Source organism: Lasioglossum baleicum, chromosome 4, assembly GCF_051020765.1.
Source record: "Lasioglossum baleicum chromosome 4, iyLasBale1, whole genome shotgun sequence".
NCBI classification, from domain to species: Eukaryota; Metazoa; Arthropoda; class Insecta; order Hymenoptera; family Halictidae; genus Lasioglossum; species Lasioglossum baleicum.
This window is the reverse complement of record NC_134932.1, coordinates 18,088,476-18,108,336: the sequence shown is the minus strand read 5'-3', so window position 1 is coordinate 18,108,336 and position 19,861 is coordinate 18,088,476. Positions and strand designations below refer to the sequence as shown.

Genomic DNA, 19,861 nt, shown 5'->3' with positions numbered 1-19,861 from the left:
TGTAGAGTCGACACGGTTATTCTTCGGGAATGAATTTTTCTGTTACATCTGTCCGGCGACCATCATGTCGCAAGAAACAGAATCAGTCCAGCATGATATATAATTTCGCGACCGGGAAACGTCGTGGGAACTGCACTTTCCCGTAGGAAAGCCGGTGAAATTGGCAATAGGTTGCACATAACATCGGTTCTGTTCGTGCAAGTAGTTCATCCATGGCGTGCGTGATTGGCCTGAACGATGTGCCTCGATAGATATCGAATTATTTCATAAATACGCACAAACATGCCGCGTGGGTGGCCGATTTCGCAATGGTGTATACTGCGCAGTTAAACGTATCATTCGGAACATTACGTACACCGTAGAGGAGAACGGGCCTCCAAAGTTGCACAATCCTATCATCTGGAGTTTCCGATTAACAAGGGGATCCTTCCTCGACCTTATCGTGCAGAACTACACTACCAGAAATCGCTGACCATTCACTTCCGTACGAAGAAGTCGGATCAGTAATGACACGTGATTGCAATTGACGAAATGTTTTCTGAATCGTGATAAGGCCGTCTTTGTGCGCTTATGGCGTATGCTAATTCATGAAATATAAACAGTTGTATTGACACTAGAACTACCGAGCACTCAACGCAATTGGCATACATTGCCTTATAATCATGACTAGACTGCGGATCTTGATGCGTTCATAGCAAAATTGAGTAGACAAAATTCAAAATTGTTGAACAATTTTTGAATTTGAAGATGTCAATGTATGATTTCTATTCTATTAAAATCATTAATGAAAGAAATAACATTCAATTTAGTTTCTATTTCTTGCAATCGATGCGGACTATTTCTACTTTGCATAAAGATCCGCAGTCTAATTATATTACACAACCGATATTAATGCAAGATACAAATTATCTGCAATAATCGCAAGATACAGGAGGGACATAGAGATGTATTTCTTAATAATTTTAACGAGTGGGAAATAATTCAAGTATTTTTAAATTCTCTAAATATTTCCACTGTCTCACATTTGATTTACTCATTTTTATCATAACAGCAGTTTAATCAATAATTGTTTAAGTTCAGCAAAAAATCACGTGAATAAATGTGATGAAACGAAATGCAGCTAAACTAAAATTCGTCTTCCATAATACCTAATTGATAGTTATTATTTACGTGATGTGTATGTGTACTTCTCTGTTGTGAAACTTTTGCGGCTGATATGGCTGATATTGCGCCCATTTGGCCCGTGACGTTCTTTGTATTTTTAGTAGTTGGTGCAGTTTCATAATGTGGTAGATCAGCACCCGTTATCAGGAGTCCCAATTTCCGATTTTCAAGCTTTTTCAACTCGATATGAAGAATTGCAAATGTCTTTTTCATAAATTTATTTCAGACGATCGTCGAAACTAGAATTTTGAAGTTTGGAAACGGACCACAGCTATAATAAAATTTTGCAGAAAATCCGCAGTTGTAGTAAGCACCGCAACGTCTTGATTCTGGATTAAATGTCCTTTGTTTGTATCCGTTCTCTGATTATACGGAGATCTTGTAACTAATCCCGCACCAATATGGGTTCGTCGAACCCTATACTTCCAATATTGGAAGAGAACTTGACTCAGACAAGAGACGAGTTCAAATTCGTGCTTTAAAGACTATCTCCTATGTAAGAAGTTCTAATCCACTATACATATAACGAAAGTTTCCTTCTCCGCTTCCTACGGGTTTAGCTATCTCCAACCCTGTAAGTATTTAACTTTCCTTTCAAGGGGGGCTACTACAAAATTATCTGCGAACACCTTCCTCTTCTATTCATCCGAAGTTAAAATCCTCTTAACCACTACAAGTAGAAGTTCAGTCGAGAAACAAAAGTCCCAGTATGTCATTACCACGTGTGCTATCTATTAACTACGTGTGTACATGGGAACAGGTAAATTAATGTTGTTCAGATCATTAATTATATCAAAATACTTATGATTAGACTACGAATTTTCTGTGTTGTGAGAAACAGAAATTAAATAAAAATGGATCTTCCCTGTTAGTAATGTCATAAAGTCGAAAGTAGTGTAGCAATATTCTTAATCTGCAATATTCTGTGAAATGAAGCATCTTCCTTCGATCCACGTGGAGAAAGATAGGAAATCAAAGACGGATGACGAATGATGAAACCAGCAACATCGTTACATTCTTTCATGCGTCCGGTACGTGAAAACGTGCGGCGCAACTCCTACATCCTCAGCCGCATGTAAAAAAATTCTATGTACATCATATTAGATTTTTTTTTTTGTTCAGAAAAGATGCTAGATTTCCGCTGTTTCAATCAAGTTGGAGGCCAACAAACTGCAATAGCGGATATATTCATTTTCGTGTTGCATTTTCAATCATGTTATAAAACCATTTTAAAGTCTCAGGAATACACAGCGAATTATTCCAGAATACCCAATTTGTAGAAAAGGAAAAGTAGCAGCGCATATGAATGCAACTTACAATTAGGCTATAGCTACCTATGAGCAGCCTAATCAAATTGTCTGAGCCCCATTGTTGAATCCCTGGGTCCAGATGGAACCGTTCTCAGCCGGTCTTATCGGAAGTACAATTAAGAAAAGATGGACCAGGGAGTAATTAGTTATACGAGGTCGGTGTCAGTACGACTGAAACGAAATTTTGTACAATCGAATTGCGATACAGAGAAGTGAATTATCAAGCGTGTCGAGCGACTCTGTCGTCGTCGGCAGAGCAAAGACAACGTGCTCCCGATAAACGAAACACTCAAAGGGGTGTAGACTTCTAGAGTAGCGTCAGCAGGCCTTGAAGTGGGGAGGGCGCGATGGCGACGAATATATACGCGCACCGGACACTAGGAACTTACAGTCTCAAGTAGAACGAGAGAAAGAAAGCTCATCCCAACGGATTTGCATTTGTCCGAAGTCGGTGCACTACGAAGAAATTAGTTTCGCTTTTTCTTTTCCTCCTCGACGCTTGAAAGTACTCGCTTCCGCAAACATGATGTCCTGGTTGCTCGTTTTGGCCTGCTCCTTGTGTTATTGGTCTACCAATGCTGTCGCACTTCCTGGTTATGACAGGTAATTATTTTGTTTTTATTGCTGGTAGTGGATCACGCATGTTTATGTTCTTTGTTGACTGATTTGAAAAAGATGTGTGTCAGAAAATTCATTGATGGATTATGCCTTGAGAAATCGAGCTACTAGCTGAATCGTTGACTTTTTGGAAATTGTTGAAATCAATCAGTTCTGATGTAACTGTTGTTTTTTGACTTTCAACTTTTCTGTTCTAACAAACCAGTTATAAATCCACTGAAACTTTCACTCCATGTATTCATGCAATAATAGAAGATTTTTACTTTTTTGGAAATGTGGGAAACAGTTCCAGTTGGGCAGTAACGTGCTTTTGAACAAATTTATCGTTTAGTATTACATAGTATAAAGATAACTTGAAACCGAAAAGAAATCATTTAGAAGTTTGAAGTTTACAAAATAACTTTTATTTGTAAAAGTTTATAGTTTCATCTGCTGTTTAGTTATCGAAGCATTATTGTTTTATAAATTATTTTATGAGAATATTAAAAATTGTAGGCCACACTCAAGAATACTTGATTACTTGTTCGATGATCGACGAACTTTTTTAGTGCAATGAGTAGAAAATAAATTGCTATTATATGTATACTGAAAATTAAATACACTGTGACGCTGCAGTCATAATGAATTGTAAACCGTTACGCATGTGCCAATGCAACTGTAAGGCTTGCAGTAATCTGATCATCATCAGTAATAATGTAAAACGCACAACTTATTTTATTTCCGTCTGCAAACTATGAATAAATTCAATTCTTTCCACATCGTTTTACGAAAAGTATTCACTTAAAAACGGGAAAAGTTATAAATTAAATGTGTCGTGAGCGAACTGAACATTTTACTCGATTACTTTAGACAAGCATGTGCAGAAGATGGTATGTAGATTGAAAATCTCGACGAAGGTCTAATGTAATTTTCATTTTGATTCGTCGAGGTTCTTAATGGAAGGCAGTAGTTCCTGCTTTATATCCAACTTTCTCAATGAATAGACAAACATCCGGCACTGGTATTATAAACAACGATTTCAATCGTTAGAATGTGAACTAATATGATTTTGTTTATGATTGATATGTTACTTCTGATACTTTCCAACAAGAATAAATAATGATAAACTAAGTGACTACAAGTATACAATATTTTCTACAAAGAGGAAATGTGTCGTCAATATTGTATTGATCTACTATTCTGCGCACTATCTTTGCGGAAACGAAAGTGCATCTGTTTGCAACGTGCATTTTCTTCGACGTAAAACATGCTAGAAGATTGTTTACAAATGTATACCATAATTAGAATATCTTTAATAATTGAATTAAAAATTATGTGGAATTTTTTTGTTATAGACTCACAAATAATCAGAAACAAAATGGAGCACACGTTACATTGGCGGATATAACAAAAGCAGAGGAGAACGATATTGTGGGACAATTGAACGCAGAAATTCCTGTAGTGATAAAAGAGTAAGTATTCATTCTTTATTTTTAATGGAAGTTAACAATCGCACACCAATTTTCAACAAGTCGTCAACAAAGCTACAAACCAAATTTTTAGATCTTGTATTAATATTTGTTAAACTAAATTCAATTTCTCAGAAAAAAAGGATAAAGTTGAGTTAATGATTTTGTATTAATCCCTTAAGGACCAAATAGAGGATAACACGACTTTGGCATACAAAATTATCTATTTTTTGGAAAATTTATAAAATTGTAGAATTATTGATAGAGAAACAGTGTCAGCAAAATTATTAGATAAATCTGAGGATTTGTCATAATTAGATTGCCGATCTTTTAATTTTTAATTTTTGTAGACGAATCATAATATTACAGATCAGATATCCGACATACTACACAATCGAAAAGAAACTTGTAAATGAAATGTTGCATCGATATTGCATCACTGACCCTTAACGGATTAATCTAATCGAATAGCTAATATTTTTTTCAACCATCACATTCTGTATTAAAGAGACTAAAAAGCAAATATCCAGCTGGGAATTCCGAGAAATTTGGTCTTGACATTCAGAAGAAACATGTCAGACAAAAATTATCAAAAAATAGTTGGAACTTCTTAACAAACTTTCTATTGCAGACGACATAAACGACTATCTGATCAAAGGCGAGCAGAACTAGAAACTCTAATACGTATCTCGAAAATGACTGAGAAATTGGTAGCAGCGACTAGGGGTAGTCGCCACGTGGATGCATCCAAGGTGTGAGTGCATAATGCAATCGTTCATCACAAGACAATTAAACAAAAATTCTATTCTTTTAACATACTAAATATTTTCTGCATTTTGTGCAACAGAGGCCGCAGGAAACGATCAGTATTCGAAATGAACTTGAAGAACCTAAGGAAACTCTTCAAACTATCGGGGCAACTCGGTTATAAAGGAAATCCGGCTTTTCCTGTAGTTAGGTATGCGTACAAAAATAATTATCTATTTAATTACTTAATCTAGTCATAGATTATCTAATAGTGCATATGTAAGTTCTAAAACGATGCTTTAAAAGTTCTTAAAACAAATGTAAAAGAGAACAAGTTAAGTTTTTGAAGTTTTCGAAGAATTCGAATTTTTCTTAATTTTTTTTTTTGTTATTGTAAAATCCAGAATCAATTTTTTCTTAACTTTTAAATTGTTAAGCTCCTTAATCAAATGAATATATTCTACTGTGATTTTGGTGAAATTGGCAGAGAAACCCGCGCAGATAATGAAATCTCTGCAAAGGACGGTGCATGAATCGTTTCTGTTTATTTTCTCCGGCTCAGTGTTTTCTAGTATTAAAAATCTCATTGCAAATCCATTTTCCATTAACGGAGGAGAGAGTAAAATGAATCGCAGATGAAAATCGGTCACGTGGCGCCATTGACGCACTAGTAGATCAAAGAACGCAAAATCCTTGATTGTAAACCGCTGACTCGAGCGATCAAGCTCGATCCTCGAAAAAATCGCGGCGCCACGATCACGGCTCCCTTCTCTTTAGTCAGTTTACTATTCCTCGTGAATTTTTTATTTATGTCTACATATAACCGATAAGGTCGGACTCGTGGAGAAAAAACTCGAAATTCGCGACGCGGGGCTAGCACACGCGACAGAGAGCCGATGAACGTGATGTAAGACGGCCATAATGTTAGTCCAGATAAAATCCTTGTCAGACCGGTGCCCGAGACGAACTTGTCGCATCTTATCTGCTCTCTTGTGTCGCAATTATTTCTGATCCGCATCGGAAATCATTTTGACGATAGCCGAAGCGCGAATTCTAATTGAGATACGTCTGAGTGACACGCGAGAACCACTCGAGATTATGCGAATTCGCACCTTCTCGAAACGGGTTTATGCATCCGAAACATTGCAATTTCATTTTGTAATAAATTTCAAATAAATTCTACTAAGCTTAACACCTCAGCTCGCGACTCCGTTTGCTACCGCGGTCATCGGAGCAGAACACTTTATATGTTATGTTTTGAGTAACCTTCTAATGCAAATAAGCAAATGTGTAAATACTTTTCGAGCGATAATGTATTCAAAGATATACACACATATATACATACGATGATATCATACAATATCGTGCCGATTTCCAAAAATAGAACCAAACCGCTACCGATTTACGCATTTCATTAACGGTATCTCTGGCTTGCTGATTTATTGCTTATATCATGTTAATTATAACTTCAAAAGTGTGACACTACGACTTCAGAAATAGTAGTACGTTATTTTAACAACCTGAAGAACAACAAGTAACACATTATGGATGCTAAAAGCAGATTTAATCAGCATTTGTAGTCGAAATTATCGTAAACGTCGGTATCCGTGACCTGATTGCTTTGGTATATTAAATGATTATGTTTATATGCACATTAAAATAGATTACGTGTCTATTCCGGATTTATCTATACTTCGTAGACAATTTCCATTTATTTATTGCTAATTCCTTAGTAAGTCACCGATTTCATTGCAGTAATTTAAAGAATAAAGTCATCCAAAACAATAAATAGTACTTCTAAGAACAATTACATAAAGAATCGTACTGTGCTATTCCAAGGATAAATATTGTTCTAAGGCAATGGTATTTGAAAAGAACTTTTTTAATACTTCTTTTACTAGGGTAATGGTAATTTGTTAATTATCTTAGGCCGACCTTAGATATTAATGTTATTTGTTTTAGAAAATGAATGCTGTTGATAATATTTTTATTTATTCCCTTGTTTGCAGTTGAAGCATCGAGGCTATACACAAGACGGGAATGTGACTTGCCAAAGGCGGTATACTAAATTAAAAAAGGATGATCCTGGCACGGACAGGAAGAAAAAAATCCTGTTTAGTGTCACCAGTTCTTCTCCAGGAACTATCGAAGAATTACGTATTTGGGGCACTATCGAAAATCATTTATATACATGAGAAACTTATTCGAATAGTCATTGTAAGATATTTATATATATTTATTATTTTTCTACATTGAAATAAATTATATGAATAATTTATTTATTTTGTATGATAAATGTGTCCTATTACTAAATAATTTAATTTCGAATAATATTATTGTATAATTATCTCTTACGCAACAATTACGAACACCGTCAATTATTATTTCCAATATCCTAATTCGAATTTCCATCGAAACTTTCAATCTTCAGTCGTCTAACAATTTATATTTTCGATTTAAAATGGGTACTCCTCCGATCTCGGAGGTCCCTCAGGGACTCACTCACGGTCCCGATCCGGATGGGGACCATGAGTGAGTACGGGGTGTCACGTCCCCGGGGCACCCGAAGCGCCTAGAGGTCGTAAGGGAAACTCTCGTTTCCAGGATTACAAGGATGTAGGATGCGCCTTCTCATTTCTTAATAATGCAAAGATGGGGTTTGTCAGTAGTCAAAAGCGCTAGGTAAAAGATTAATCTAGATTCTCCGATGCACATTTTTTGCTCCGCAATAATTACTCGACATACGCTAAATGGAAAAGTGATCTTTTCCTTTTTTGGAAAAGTAATCTTTCGCATTTAGCGTCCTGCGTAACTTAATTTGTAAGTGGTCGTTGTGATGTTGAACTCGATCCGACTCCTTTTGCGGGTCTCTTGTGCAGCAACCCCCTCGTGGTGAGACCTGGGCAAAAGGTGTGATTCTCGATTTATAACATTTTGTTCCGCAAAGATAACACCAATTGCTCTATAAAATATTAGAAATCGACGATCACGAACTTTTACTTTTAAACCTTATATGGTTTTATTTCATGGTTAAAAATGTTATCAAGTCAATGTTGTTCGAGCTGACGACTGGAGTCTATTGTTTTTCCATGTTTCCATACAAAACATGTAATGTTTTTTAAAACATGTCTATGTTTTCCATTCTCTACTTTGAGTTCTCAAGCGTTGAAAGATTCCTACGGGAATATATTCTAAATCCATGCGAATTTTGTCAAAGTTCCAGATTGTGCTTTTTGGATTGTTCGACTCGACCCAATATTTCTTTCAAATTGTAAGACTAAGTACCTCTATGAGGTATACACATAATTGTCCATGGTTTCTCAGACACATACTCGAACACGTACAGCTGACCGTTCCATTTCGGTAGAGTTCGCTATCGTACTGAAGAATTGTCTATAGAGCCGGTAATTCAGAACCGTAGACAGAAAAATGCTGTGCATGCAATCTGTGTTTAGGGTCTGATCCTGGCTAAAGACGAGACCGTGGACGAGACTATATGTGTAGGGGACAGCACAATACCGAGTGCACAGAAACATAGCTGAGGATATCGCACGGTTTTCTTGCACATGCGCGTCGAAATGCAGGAACGTATCTACGTGGTAAGTTTGTGGGGAAAGTAGTGGGGAACGTTTATATATTATTAGTTAGTTTATATCAATTAGAGTTTATATATTATATATTATATGTACATACATATTAAATTTTAATATAACATACACGTGTTATGCATTCATATTTCAAAATGAAATAAAAAGAATTTTGCGAAATTATACGGGGTGACCAAGATACCCCATTTTAACCAAACTTTTACATTACTGATGCTAAAAATCGTCGCGCATGCGCGTTCAAATGCGAATACGTGTCTACGTCCTAAGTTTATGGGGAAAGTAGTGGGGAACGTTTATACAATATTATTAGTTAGTTTATGTGTCTGTTAGAGTTTATTATATTTATATGTACATAAACACATGTTAAATTTTAATGTAACATACACACGTTATGCATTCATATTTCAAAATCGAATAAAAAGAATTTTACGAAATTATGCGGGGTGACCAAGGTACCCCATTTTAACTAAACTTTTACTTTACTGATGCTAAAAATCATCGCATCTCAGCAGTGCTAAGATATTGCATGGGTTTCACGCGCATATGCTACGATTTTTAACGTCAGTAACGTAAAAGTGTGGCTACAATGGGGTACCTTGGTCAGCCCGCCTAATTTATTATCATTTGATTTTGAAATATGATCGTATAACATATGTGTGTTCTATTAAAATTTCATGCATATGTACATATAATATATAATATATTATATATAAAGTTGTGAACTATTTCGGTACTTTCCTGCCAGTAATTGTTCCCTACTACTTTCCCCACAAACTTAGAACGTAGACACGTTCCTGCATTTAGTCGCGCATGCGCGTGAAACCCGTGCAATATCTCAACACTGCATACTGCATCCCAACTGTGCACCGAAATCCCAGGCGTGAACACTCTAATTTCCTCTGTGATATTTATAAATATAAACACTACTCGAATGCAGAAGAACGTTCGAAATGAAACAATACATTAAATTAATCAGGATTTACGATTGGTTGAAGAACGCTGAACAAAACCTTTAGAAGGGATCTCGAAACGATGAATCGATAGATCGTGCCACGAGATATATCGAAACTCGCGAGCACTCGTCACAACAGTACTATCGCAGTTATCGATCGATGCGAGTCGCGCAATGGTATTCTTTGATAGTAGTGGTGCTCGCACTGGGTTCTGACAAAAATTCGAGTAAAAGGGCGTGTAAAATGTACAAACGGCATAACTCGGGGACTCTCGGGTTGGCCTCGGAGATGCTTTCAAGAATAATAAGTGTTCGAGGTGCACGGGTACCGAGGGAATACAGCCGAGTGGCTTAGCCGTCGCATTACATACAGAGATGTCTGCGCCCTGAGTAAAACGGACTGACGGACAGACAGACGTCTCTGTCAAGTTTTTGTAATTCCCGACGAAATGATCATTGTAAATATCGGGAACTCTCCGGAGTGTGTTCTCTAGCTAGTGCGCGTTATTCTGTCGGGTGCGTGATACCTTGTACCAGTGCATTGAGATGTTTTCGTCGCCGGCGTCAGTGGTGGGCGAGCCGTCAGGCTACGACTTTCAGAAAGAGGAGAACGCCGCCAAGTGGAAGGGAGTGTTTGTCAACTCCCTGCGCAAGGTATCGTCTGCCTCGGTAAATTCCATCCTCACCGAATTTCCACGGGGAAAGTCTCCTCTCCTCGAGCACCCGTCGAACCCGCTCTCGCACGGCTTTCCACGGACTCGTCGTGACCCATTGTCATTGTTGATTAGTGTGCAACGATCTCGTACGTGCCCCCACAGAAACCTAGAATTAGAATCTTATCCTGTCAGCGGACTGATTTCAAAGTAAACACTCGCGACAATCGCGTGAACCTCGATTAATAATTTCTTGAAAAACCACGCAATAGTATTTAACAATTGGTTGTTGTATCAACATCGAATGAAACACAGTGTGTAGCATGATGTCCTTTTAAAACGTACTGCCACATTGTGGATTTAATGAAATAAAGAAGCTGCACCCGTTTTGTCGCAAATTTAATTGTTTATTTTATATTTGAAGCTAACCAGCTGATTCTTTGCTACCAGAATTGGTAAACGTAAACAAAGTATTCTGTGTATACAAATGTTTTTTTCCGAGTCTGATTCAGTGCATTTCATTGAGAAGTGTTTTTATTTACTCCGATCATATGGTCCGAGTTAAACAGATATGGAATAATTGAAATCTTAACTAGACTGCGGATCTTTATGCAAAATATAAATTGTTTGGATCAATTACAAGAAGCAGAGAATATATTAAAATTTCTTTCCTTAAATGATTTCAATAAATTGAAAATTTCATTACTGTTTTAAATTGCACCAAGTCGTTTATTGCCATAAATGCATAAAATCCATAGTCTAATCATAACATGCTAATCTACTTTTCAAATAATGATTACTTTATCTATGTATTGTTAATAAAAGTGAAAGTATGCCAAATGTCAATATGCATTTTGACTTGTTCGTTATGAAATTGAACAAAATATCTAAAGTTAGTATCTAAAATGAACTAGGTATTGGAACAAGTACATCCTAGTCTTGAAGCAAGGCAAGATGCTTTAGACTATGTTGAGAGCTTGATCTTAAGGTTGTTGGGCATGCTTTGTGGTCATCCTCCTCCACATACACCTCAAGATGTTGAAGAAAGAGTGAGGCGCACATTTCCTACTCCCATCGATAGATGGGCACTTCGTGACGCGAAGGATGCTTTAGACAAAGGAAGAAAGAAATCACCGCTAGTTCTTCCAGTTGACAAAATTCATCAACTATTACAAAAAGTAATTAAAGCTGACTGTGTAAAATGTACATTTCAACACACATTTATCGTTAAATATAATTTATAATTTGATTTTCCATGCTAACAGGAAGTATTACAACAAAAAATTGATTTACAAGTTAGTCTTTTTGTGGTAGGAGTTTTGGAATATATTTCTGCTGATATATTAAAGGTTGGTAATAGCTACTGTTAATTATTAATAGACAGCGGATCTTTATGCAAAATAGAAATTGTCCACCTGAATTGCAACAAACTGGAAATGTATTTTCTTTCTTAATATGTTCAATAGGTTGAAAGGTACACCTACTCATTTTTGTCATAAATGCATACAATCTGCTGTCTAATTATTAAATATATTTCATAATAGTTGCATTAAGAACAAGATAGTTGGTTCAATTGACACAGTTTTCTTTCGCTATAAGTCGATGGCTTGGGAAAGAATCTCTTTTTGGCAGTAAGTGGCGTCGAGTGGACAACTTTGAAAGAAAAAGAAGGGATGGAAATTTTCTTGTTGCAAAAAGAACATTGTCATCTTATATCAAAAGAAAACTTCTTTAAATTATGATTTTTTGCCTTTTACTGCTACTAATGCCTAAAAATGTTTAAGATTATTTTCTTTTCAGCTAGCTGGAAACTATGTGAAAAATATACGTCATGTGGAAATATCGTGTGAAGACATAAGAGTTGCGATGTGCGCAGACATGGTAACGTATTAATTTCATTAACATTGTATTAATATAGCTGGAAACATCTTAAAGCTTATTTAATTATTTCGTTAATTATAGGTTATTTATAATTAGCATTTTATTCGCAGGTATTAATGGACTTGTTTTATCAAGATGATTATGCGGAAGGTCCACAGAGTGGCTTAGGCGCGGTTGTTTCGCAAACTTATGAAGAATCTGTCCGGGATCTCATACACGATGAACGTCACTATTTGCGTGATCTCCATATGATCATTAAGGTAAGATTATTTATTTATAATTGATAACTACACTATCGACATGGAAACGATAATAAGGAACTTGCTGTCTTTATAGGTATTTCGAGAAGAAATCGCGAAGTTAGCACAAAATGAAGCTGAACTTGAAACACTCTTCAGTAATATAATAGATATTTATGAAGTTACTGTAACATTACTTGGTAATTTAGAAGATATAATGGAAATTACAGAAGAGAAACAAACGCCTACAGTTGGCTCTTGTTTTGAAGAGCTGGCAGAAGGAGCAGAGTTTGATGTTTATATAAAGTATGTATGAAACTATCTCATAATTTTACGTGTGCATACGTATAATAAATCTTGTAAAACATAAACATAACGATCATAATAATAGGTATGCAAAAGACATTAATAGTCCAGCTAGTCGAGAAGTTTTAACAAATTTATTGTCGAGACCTGAACCTAATGCTGCACTACGAGCAGCAGGGCATGGATTTAAAGAAGCTGTCAAATATTATTTGCCAAAACTTTTATTACAACCAATATGGCATTGTTTTTTGTACTTTGACTACATAAAGGTATATCACCATTAATCATTAGTAGACAGCAGATTTTATGCATTTATAACAAAAATGAGTAGTTGTAATTTAAAACAGTAAAAACATTAGAAGAATTTTAAGATACTGTTATATTATTTTCAACTTATTAAACGTATTAAGAAAGAAAATGATTGTCTATTTCACTCTAGATTGTTGCAATTCAGGTAGAAAATTTTTATTTTGCATAAAGATCCGCTGTCTAATCATTAGCCTATTAATTACTACAATTTGTAGATAAATTTTAACAAGACAAATGTAATGCTATTTAATATAGGTATTACACAAACGTACACCAAATATAGCAGATGGTGAAACTTTGGAACAAGTACAAGGTCTTTTAAGGCCACTACAGATGGAATTATTACAATCTATGGCGAGTCTTCCAAAAAAAGATACAGGTCTACGAATGCAGAGTCGAGCAAGGCGACAAGCTGCATTAGAGAAAACTAGTGAATTACAAAAAACCGTTGATGGGTGGGATCAACGGGATGTTGGACAATGTTGCAACGAATTTATACGTGGTATGCATGAATACTAGTACACTACTTTTGTAGTACTTACAGAGTACTTATTTTTCATGTATAAAATAATATATCTGGTTTTACGTGTAGAGGACATGTTGGGAAAAGTGAGTAACGGAAGAAGATTAACAGAACGGAAGGCTCTTCTTTTCGATGGTTTATTAGTTCTGTGTAAACCTAGTGGTGGCAAAAGAGTTAGTGTTACTGCAGCAGCAGTTGGTGTAGTGGGTCATCCGCCACACCAAGGTGAACTGCGATTAAAGGAAAGATTTTTTATTAGGAAAGTTGATATTATAGATAGGGAGGATACCGAGGGTAAGTCGAAAAAAAGGTGATAATCTATGTTGCAAGGGTTTCAATTATGTTGGTATCATTGTATGCAATTTGTATTTGTAGAATTAAAAAATGCCTTTGAAATTGCACCAAGGGACCACCCTAACGTTATTCTTGTTGCCAAATCCGTTGAAGATAAAAATAGTTGGATGGCGGATCTTGTAATGTTGAATACAAAGAGTATGTTAGAAAGGACTCTGGACAGTATCCTTTTGGACGAAGAACGGAAACATCCTTTAAGATTACCTCCACCACATTTATATAAATTTGCCGAGCAAGATGGCCCAGAAAATATTGTTTTAGAAGCCAGAGAAAATGGTGGTGTTCCATTAATTAAGGGTGCAACTTTGGTTAAATTGGTAGAGAGATTAACTTATCATATATATGCTGACCCAGCTTTTGTACGAACATTCCTTACTACTTATAGGTTCGAGGATTTATCTACTTATTTATTTGTTGTTAAAAAAAAATGAATATTTACAATTATTTTATACTGTTATCATTTTCAGGAGTTTTTGCTCACCTCAGGAACTATTGACCTTATTAATTGAAAGATTTGACATACCAGATCCTTCTTTAGTTTATGGTAAAGAGGAAAAGCCGTCTGGTTGTAAAACAACCGCGAGAGAAGATTGGAAAAGATATAGGAAAGAGTTTTGTCAACCTGTACAATTCAGAGTTTTAAATGTTTTAAGACATTGGGTTCGTAATAGCCACTGTATATATACATATATATATAAAGCTTGCGAATAAATATATTTTTAATGTAGATCTTTTAATATTCATGCAAATATGTATTATCGAAAACAGGTCGATCATCATTTTTATGATTTCGAACGCGATAGAAATCTTTTGGAAGGGTTACAAGTATTTCTAGACACAGTAAGTGGAAAATCAATGAGAAAATGGGTAGATTCTGTAATAAAGATTGTACAGAGAAAGTGTGAACCTTCGGAACAACGACCTATAACGTTTAGTTTCGAAAGATCTCCACCACCTATAGAGTGGCACCTAAGAGTTCCTGAAGAAGAGTGGGGAATATTAACGGTAAGACTTACTAATGCCATTCTCATTCGCAAGACGAGCATAATTATACAAATACTTTTTTGCAAATTTTAGTTACATCCAATTGAATTAGCAAGGCAGTTAACACTTTTAGAATTTGAATTGTACAGAACTGTGAAACCCTCTGAATTGGTAGGTTCGGTATGGACTAAGAAGGATAAAGAAAAGACATCTCCAAATTTACTAAAAATGATAAAACATACAACAAACGTAAGGCATATTAAGACTTTCATTTAAATCTATGTAAAAAAATGTTATCAAAAATACGATTACCACATTTCAACTTTACAGTTTACTCGATGGCTTGAAAAAACCATAGTAGAAGCTGAAAATTTAGAAGAGCGAGCTGCAATTGTGTCGCGTGCAATTGAAATTATGATGGTACTTCAAGATCTTAATAATTTTAATGGTGTATTAGCAATTGTCAGCGCTATGGGATCTGCATCTGTATTTAGGTTAAAATTCACATTTCAAGTATGTTTTGTCAATATTATTTATATTACGGTGTACCACACACACACACAACGAACTATCAGAAAAGAATTCACAAATATTATTTCTTTACAGCAAATACCTGCTCGATTGGAGAAAGCTCTCGACGAAGCACGGGAATTGAATAGTGATCATTTTCGAAAATACCAAGAAAAATTACGATCTATTAATCCACCTTGTGTACCATTTTTTGGTAAATATTTCGAAAAATATAATCATACGGTCATTGAAAGAAATTATGACTAATGATACCTTCTTTTAGGTATGTACCTGACCAACATTCTACACATTGAAGAAGGAAATCCGGATTACTTACCAGGGAGTCCGGAACTAATCAATTTTAGCAAAAGACGGAAAGTCGCGGAGATAACGGGCGAAATTCAGCAGTACCAAAATCAACCATATTGTCTTTCAGTGGAGCCTAGGATAAGGCATTTCATTGAAAATTTGTCGCCCTTCGATCCTAACGTGAAAGATGCAGATATAAGCAATTATTTGTATAATAAAAGCTTAGAAGTAGAACCACGGGGATGCAGGCAACCACCTAGAGTCGTAAGTTCTACTCAAATGAATAAGATATACACCTAATTACGCTGGCTTCACCACTTGTAATTTATTCTTGTAGCCCCGTAAATGGACAGATTTAAACTTAAAATCGCCGGGCATTAAAGCTAGAAGCTTAAGCGGCAAGTTACCAGCTCCATTGCAAGCTGTAGCCTCTAGTGTAAGATTACACGACCCACCACCGGAAGCGCCGCCGCCAGAACTACCAGAGACACCTCCACATACTTCACACATTACAGTTTCTCATATAGGGGACCACAGTGTCTTTGCACCTGTCTTAATAGGAGGTTTGTGTGTAATCACGTCAAAACTAGAATAGTAGGCTGCTTCTTCTAATCTCTTATACTTTTATAGACGTTCAGAGAAACAAGTTTTGTTTCGTTGCATAATATGCTTGCATAGGTAGTAGACCTACTTTACTGTTAATACAGGTCCACCTCCAGGTTCACCAGGTCCTGTAAGCATGTCGGGACTCTCGATCAGCTCACCGGGTAGCAGTCCGCGCAGTGGCCACTTACCTGTCCCCCATCATCAGCCGCAAAATAGTCACTTTGGCTTTAATTCCGGTACGATTGGTACGATGGTAACTCTGACTGGTATGTCATCGTCGGGAGGAAGTCCTAGTGCAGCGATACCGCTTCCATCGTCTCCCAGCCACATACACCCCAGTCAATCTCCACCGCCTCTACCGCCTAGATCTCATCGAAAACGGGAGAGTTCCATAAGCGAGTCACTGCAACAGGTAATGTATTATACAATGTCCACTTGAATATCTTGGTTATTTCAAACAATACGAGAATATGTTACTTACAGAAGTTGTAGGGTTTAAGAAACTACATAATATGGTGTAAATGGTATTCTTGCAAGTCAAGGTGTACAGAAGATGTAGAGGTCACCTTCGTCTTTTTAAATGGAATATCCAATTTTTTATATTCGATTTCGATAGATTGGTGTATCAGAATACGTACTCAGAGAGTATAAAAGTGTATTTCTCCTAAAACTTACCGTTGCTGAGATATTTGACCGTTTTCATTCTATTACTTTCATTATGGAACGTATTCGATTTACATTTGACGTAGTGAGCATATCCTCGAATACGTTCCATAATAATACGGTCAACAAAGGTGACCTCTATATTTTCTGTACACCTCGACTAGTTACTTAAACCCTACCATTTCTGTACGTAACATTTTCTCGTATTGTTTGAAATAATCGAGACATTCAAGTGGACAGAGTTCGTGGGACACACTGTATACAAACAACAAAATGTTTGAAGTGCTAAAGGCTAATTTACATAATAAAGAACAGATCTGACTCATCGCTTGCTGTCATACAAGTAGTTGTATGTAAGTTACGAAATGTTTGGTTGATTTACAGACACGACAAGCTCCGAATGCACCGATACTTCCTCCAAGGGATGGTACGTCTCCGCCGCCATTGCCGCCGCGAAGAGACCAACCTTCAGTTACGTTACCGCCTCGGCTTCCAACCTTGAATCCCAGTACTTCGGCGCTACTCGCAAGGCGGAATTCCACCTTGGAAAACACGTGTCCGGGCACTGTTCATACACGAAAACACATGTCTTTCAATGGACCGAGTCCTACGAAACTTCCACCTACGCAATCTAACGGTAAGACCACCAACAAAGCTGTATTCAAGCAAGACTATTACGACCAATTCTGACGATTTCTGAAATTCTAGGATCGGTAACGCCAAGATTACCACCAAAACCATTGCCGGGTCGTCCACCAACCACTATGTTCAATTTCAATGCTCCTCCTGGACCTAGTTAAGTGTTACATTTTCCTACCTCTTACCTAAATTAAACCACATCTTTTGGAAATCGAGATTTAGTCCACTCAGGAGGATTAATTGAGAGACGTACGTAAGTCTCGATGATAATAATCGATTCGACATTGTAAATCGACGCTGCTGTTATTATCTTTCTTTCGCCTGATGGAAAACGCTTGTTGCGGTACACACAGTTTGATAACTTGGTGTTGTTAATGTATTTACTCTGGTCTTTTAGTCGGTATTCGAAACGCGTATAATTAGTGGATACATTGAACCGGATGATTCCTTTAACGAAAACCGAGGTACGGCCTATATGTGATGAGATGGTGTTACATTCCTTTTTAACGATTTGTCTTTTAATAACGCCTAATGCTATTTTTATTGGAAGTTTATTTTTCGAGAGGATATAGAACGTTTTAACGCATATAGTATATTTTTAGAGATTTTTTTACGAAATGAATGTATAATAGATGTAAGGCCTTATATCCCACGCAACTAAATATAAATTCGTTTGAAACTATTTATCCAGATGAATATCCAAAGAATAAGATTTGTACAGAATGCCTAACGAACGGTGTATTAACGTTTATTGTTGAAATCGAAAATATTTTTATAAACGAACGGGACGAACAACGTTTCACAATTTTCCGTATCTCCGTATCTCTTCTTTGTCGCTGTGTGACGCATAACGATCCTTCTACGTTTTACGATTAAAGTAAACAGTAGAACTGGCCTAGTAAACTTCGCAACTCAATACCTAATGTACTATCGCTAAAAATATTAAGTTGTAGATTGTAATGATGTTACAACACATTCTACTGCAACACTTTTCTGAGATTATCCATATAACGTTAGTACAAAAGCAATAATATTACTCACCAGAGTGTTTGTTATGGTAGGACAAATTGTAGCAGATTATCTTACTGCTAGATATATTTAACAAAAAAAAAGAAGAAGAAAACGAAAGAAACATATATATATATATATATATATATATATGCATGTATAAAATTGTTCCTCGTTTTTTGAATCACGCATAATGGAGATTACCTTTTTATATAATTTGTCTTTTTAATGTGAAATGAGTATTCATTTTTTCGGGGTAACGTAGACACGATTTTTACGGTAGGATAAAAAGTCGCTTTTATAGGGTAGGAATGTAGAATACATTTCATCGCAGCTGTTTGCCGAATCACCAGCATGAGATTTTAGCGTCCATCACATGTTCGACGAGATCTGACTGAATGGACTACGTATCGATTTCGGTCGTCTGAACGGTCTCCTTTTCTTTAAAATCCCTGTCTATCCCTCAACACAACTGTGATACACTTTTAGATTTTAAAAGGAAGCAGATGACGCAAGAAAGTGCAGTATGGAATGAATCATAGGCCAATATACATATAGAAATATACATATAAATTGAATCAATAGCAAAGAAGTAAATATGTACATGTATATTATTATAAATATATTCTATAGTAATTATTGTAATAATGTCAAGCGTAAGATGGAAAATGAAATATTGAAATTATGTACAATAAAGAGTATATTGTGTAGATCCAGGAATATTCATCACCTTTTCCATGCATACATGTTTCGACCATAAAACAAGAGATTCGAATACCTTACAATTTATTTTCACTTATAAAAATAATATCAGCAGCATAGTAATATGTACCAGTTTCTCTTATGCTGTGTTCTATATTCTATATAACTATTTTTACAGCCTAGTACATAGATTTATAAAATAATTGTCTACAAATCTGACAAAATTCACACGCTTAGTAAGACTTACAGACAATTTAATGCTTGTAATGTTATATTCCATGCTTCTTAATTATAATAATTAATCATTTTTATACACTTATCACATTTT

General features: G+C 35.9%; 2 protein-coding genes across 4 annotated transcripts; both read left to right on the top strand.

Moving 5' to 3' along the window:
- The first annotated feature begins 2,847 nt into the window (after positions 1-2,847).
- LOC143208185 (uncharacterized) lies at positions 2,848-7,613 on the top strand. Its single transcript, XM_076422343.1, has 5 exons — positions 2,848-3,077; positions 4,427-4,543; positions 5,172-5,294; positions 5,388-5,498; positions 7,297-7,613. The coding sequence occupies exons 1-5, from the start codon at positions 2,998-3,000 to the stop codon at positions 7,298-7,300; spliced, it is 435 nt and encodes a 144-aa protein (XP_076278458.1). The 5' UTR covers positions 2,848-2,997; the 3' UTR covers positions 7,301-7,613.
- Positions 7,614-9,948: 2,335 nt separating this feature from the next.
- Sos (Son of sevenless) lies at positions 9,949-19,543 on the top strand. 3 transcript variants are annotated; one of them, XM_076421540.1, is made up of 20 exons: positions 9,949-10,501; positions 11,415-11,678; positions 11,766-11,849; positions 12,301-12,381; positions 12,492-12,641; positions 12,718-12,926; positions 13,012-13,195; positions 13,491-13,737; positions 13,828-14,052; positions 14,134-14,497; positions 14,580-14,772; positions 14,881-15,117; positions 15,190-15,345; positions 15,427-15,609; positions 15,703-15,820; positions 15,890-16,179; positions 16,253-16,478; positions 16,635-16,933; positions 17,569-17,821; positions 17,893-19,543. In XM_076421540.1, the coding sequence occupies exons 1-20, from the start codon at positions 10,394-10,396 to the stop codon at positions 17,982-17,984; spliced, it is 3,963 nt and encodes a 1,320-aa protein (XP_076277655.1). In that variant the 5' UTR covers positions 9,949-10,393; the 3' UTR covers positions 17,985-19,543. The 3 variants fall into 3 exon arrangements, with proteins under 3 accessions (XP_076277655.1, XP_076277654.1, XP_076277656.1); XM_076421539.1 differs by having other exon boundaries at positions 9,951-10,501; positions 16,623-16,933; XM_076421541.1 differs by lacking the exons at positions 9,949-10,501; positions 11,415-11,678 and having other exon boundaries at positions 11,787-11,849; positions 12,305-12,381; positions 16,623-16,933.
- Positions 19,544-19,861: the final 318 nt, after the last annotated feature.

Bases quoted from the DNA above. Each gene is read 5' to 3' on its own strand.
- LOC143208185 (XM_076422343.1), top strand. From the start codon at position 2,998: ATGATGTCCTGGTTGCTCGTTTTGGCCTGCTCCTTGTGTTATTGGTCT. The intron at 3,078-4,426 runs GTAATTATTTTG...TTTTTGTTATAG, and splicing joins GCACTTCCTGGTTATGACAG to ACTCACAAATAATCAGAAAC. The intron at 5,295-5,387 runs GTGAGTGCATAA...TTTGTGCAACAG, and splicing joins CACGTGGATGCATCCAAGGT to AGGCCGCAGGAAACGATCAG.
- Sos (XM_076421539.1), top strand. From the start codon at position 10,394: ATGTTTTCGTCGCCGGCGTCAGTGGTGGGCGAGCCGTCAGGCTACGAC. The intron at 13,738-13,827 runs GTATGCATGAAT...TTTTACGTGTAG, and splicing joins TTGCAACGAATTTATACGTG to AGGACATGTTGGGAAAAGTG. The intron at 15,821-15,889 runs GTAAATATTTCG...ACCTTCTTTTAG, and splicing joins ACCTTGTGTACCATTTTTTG to GTATGTACCTGACCAACATT.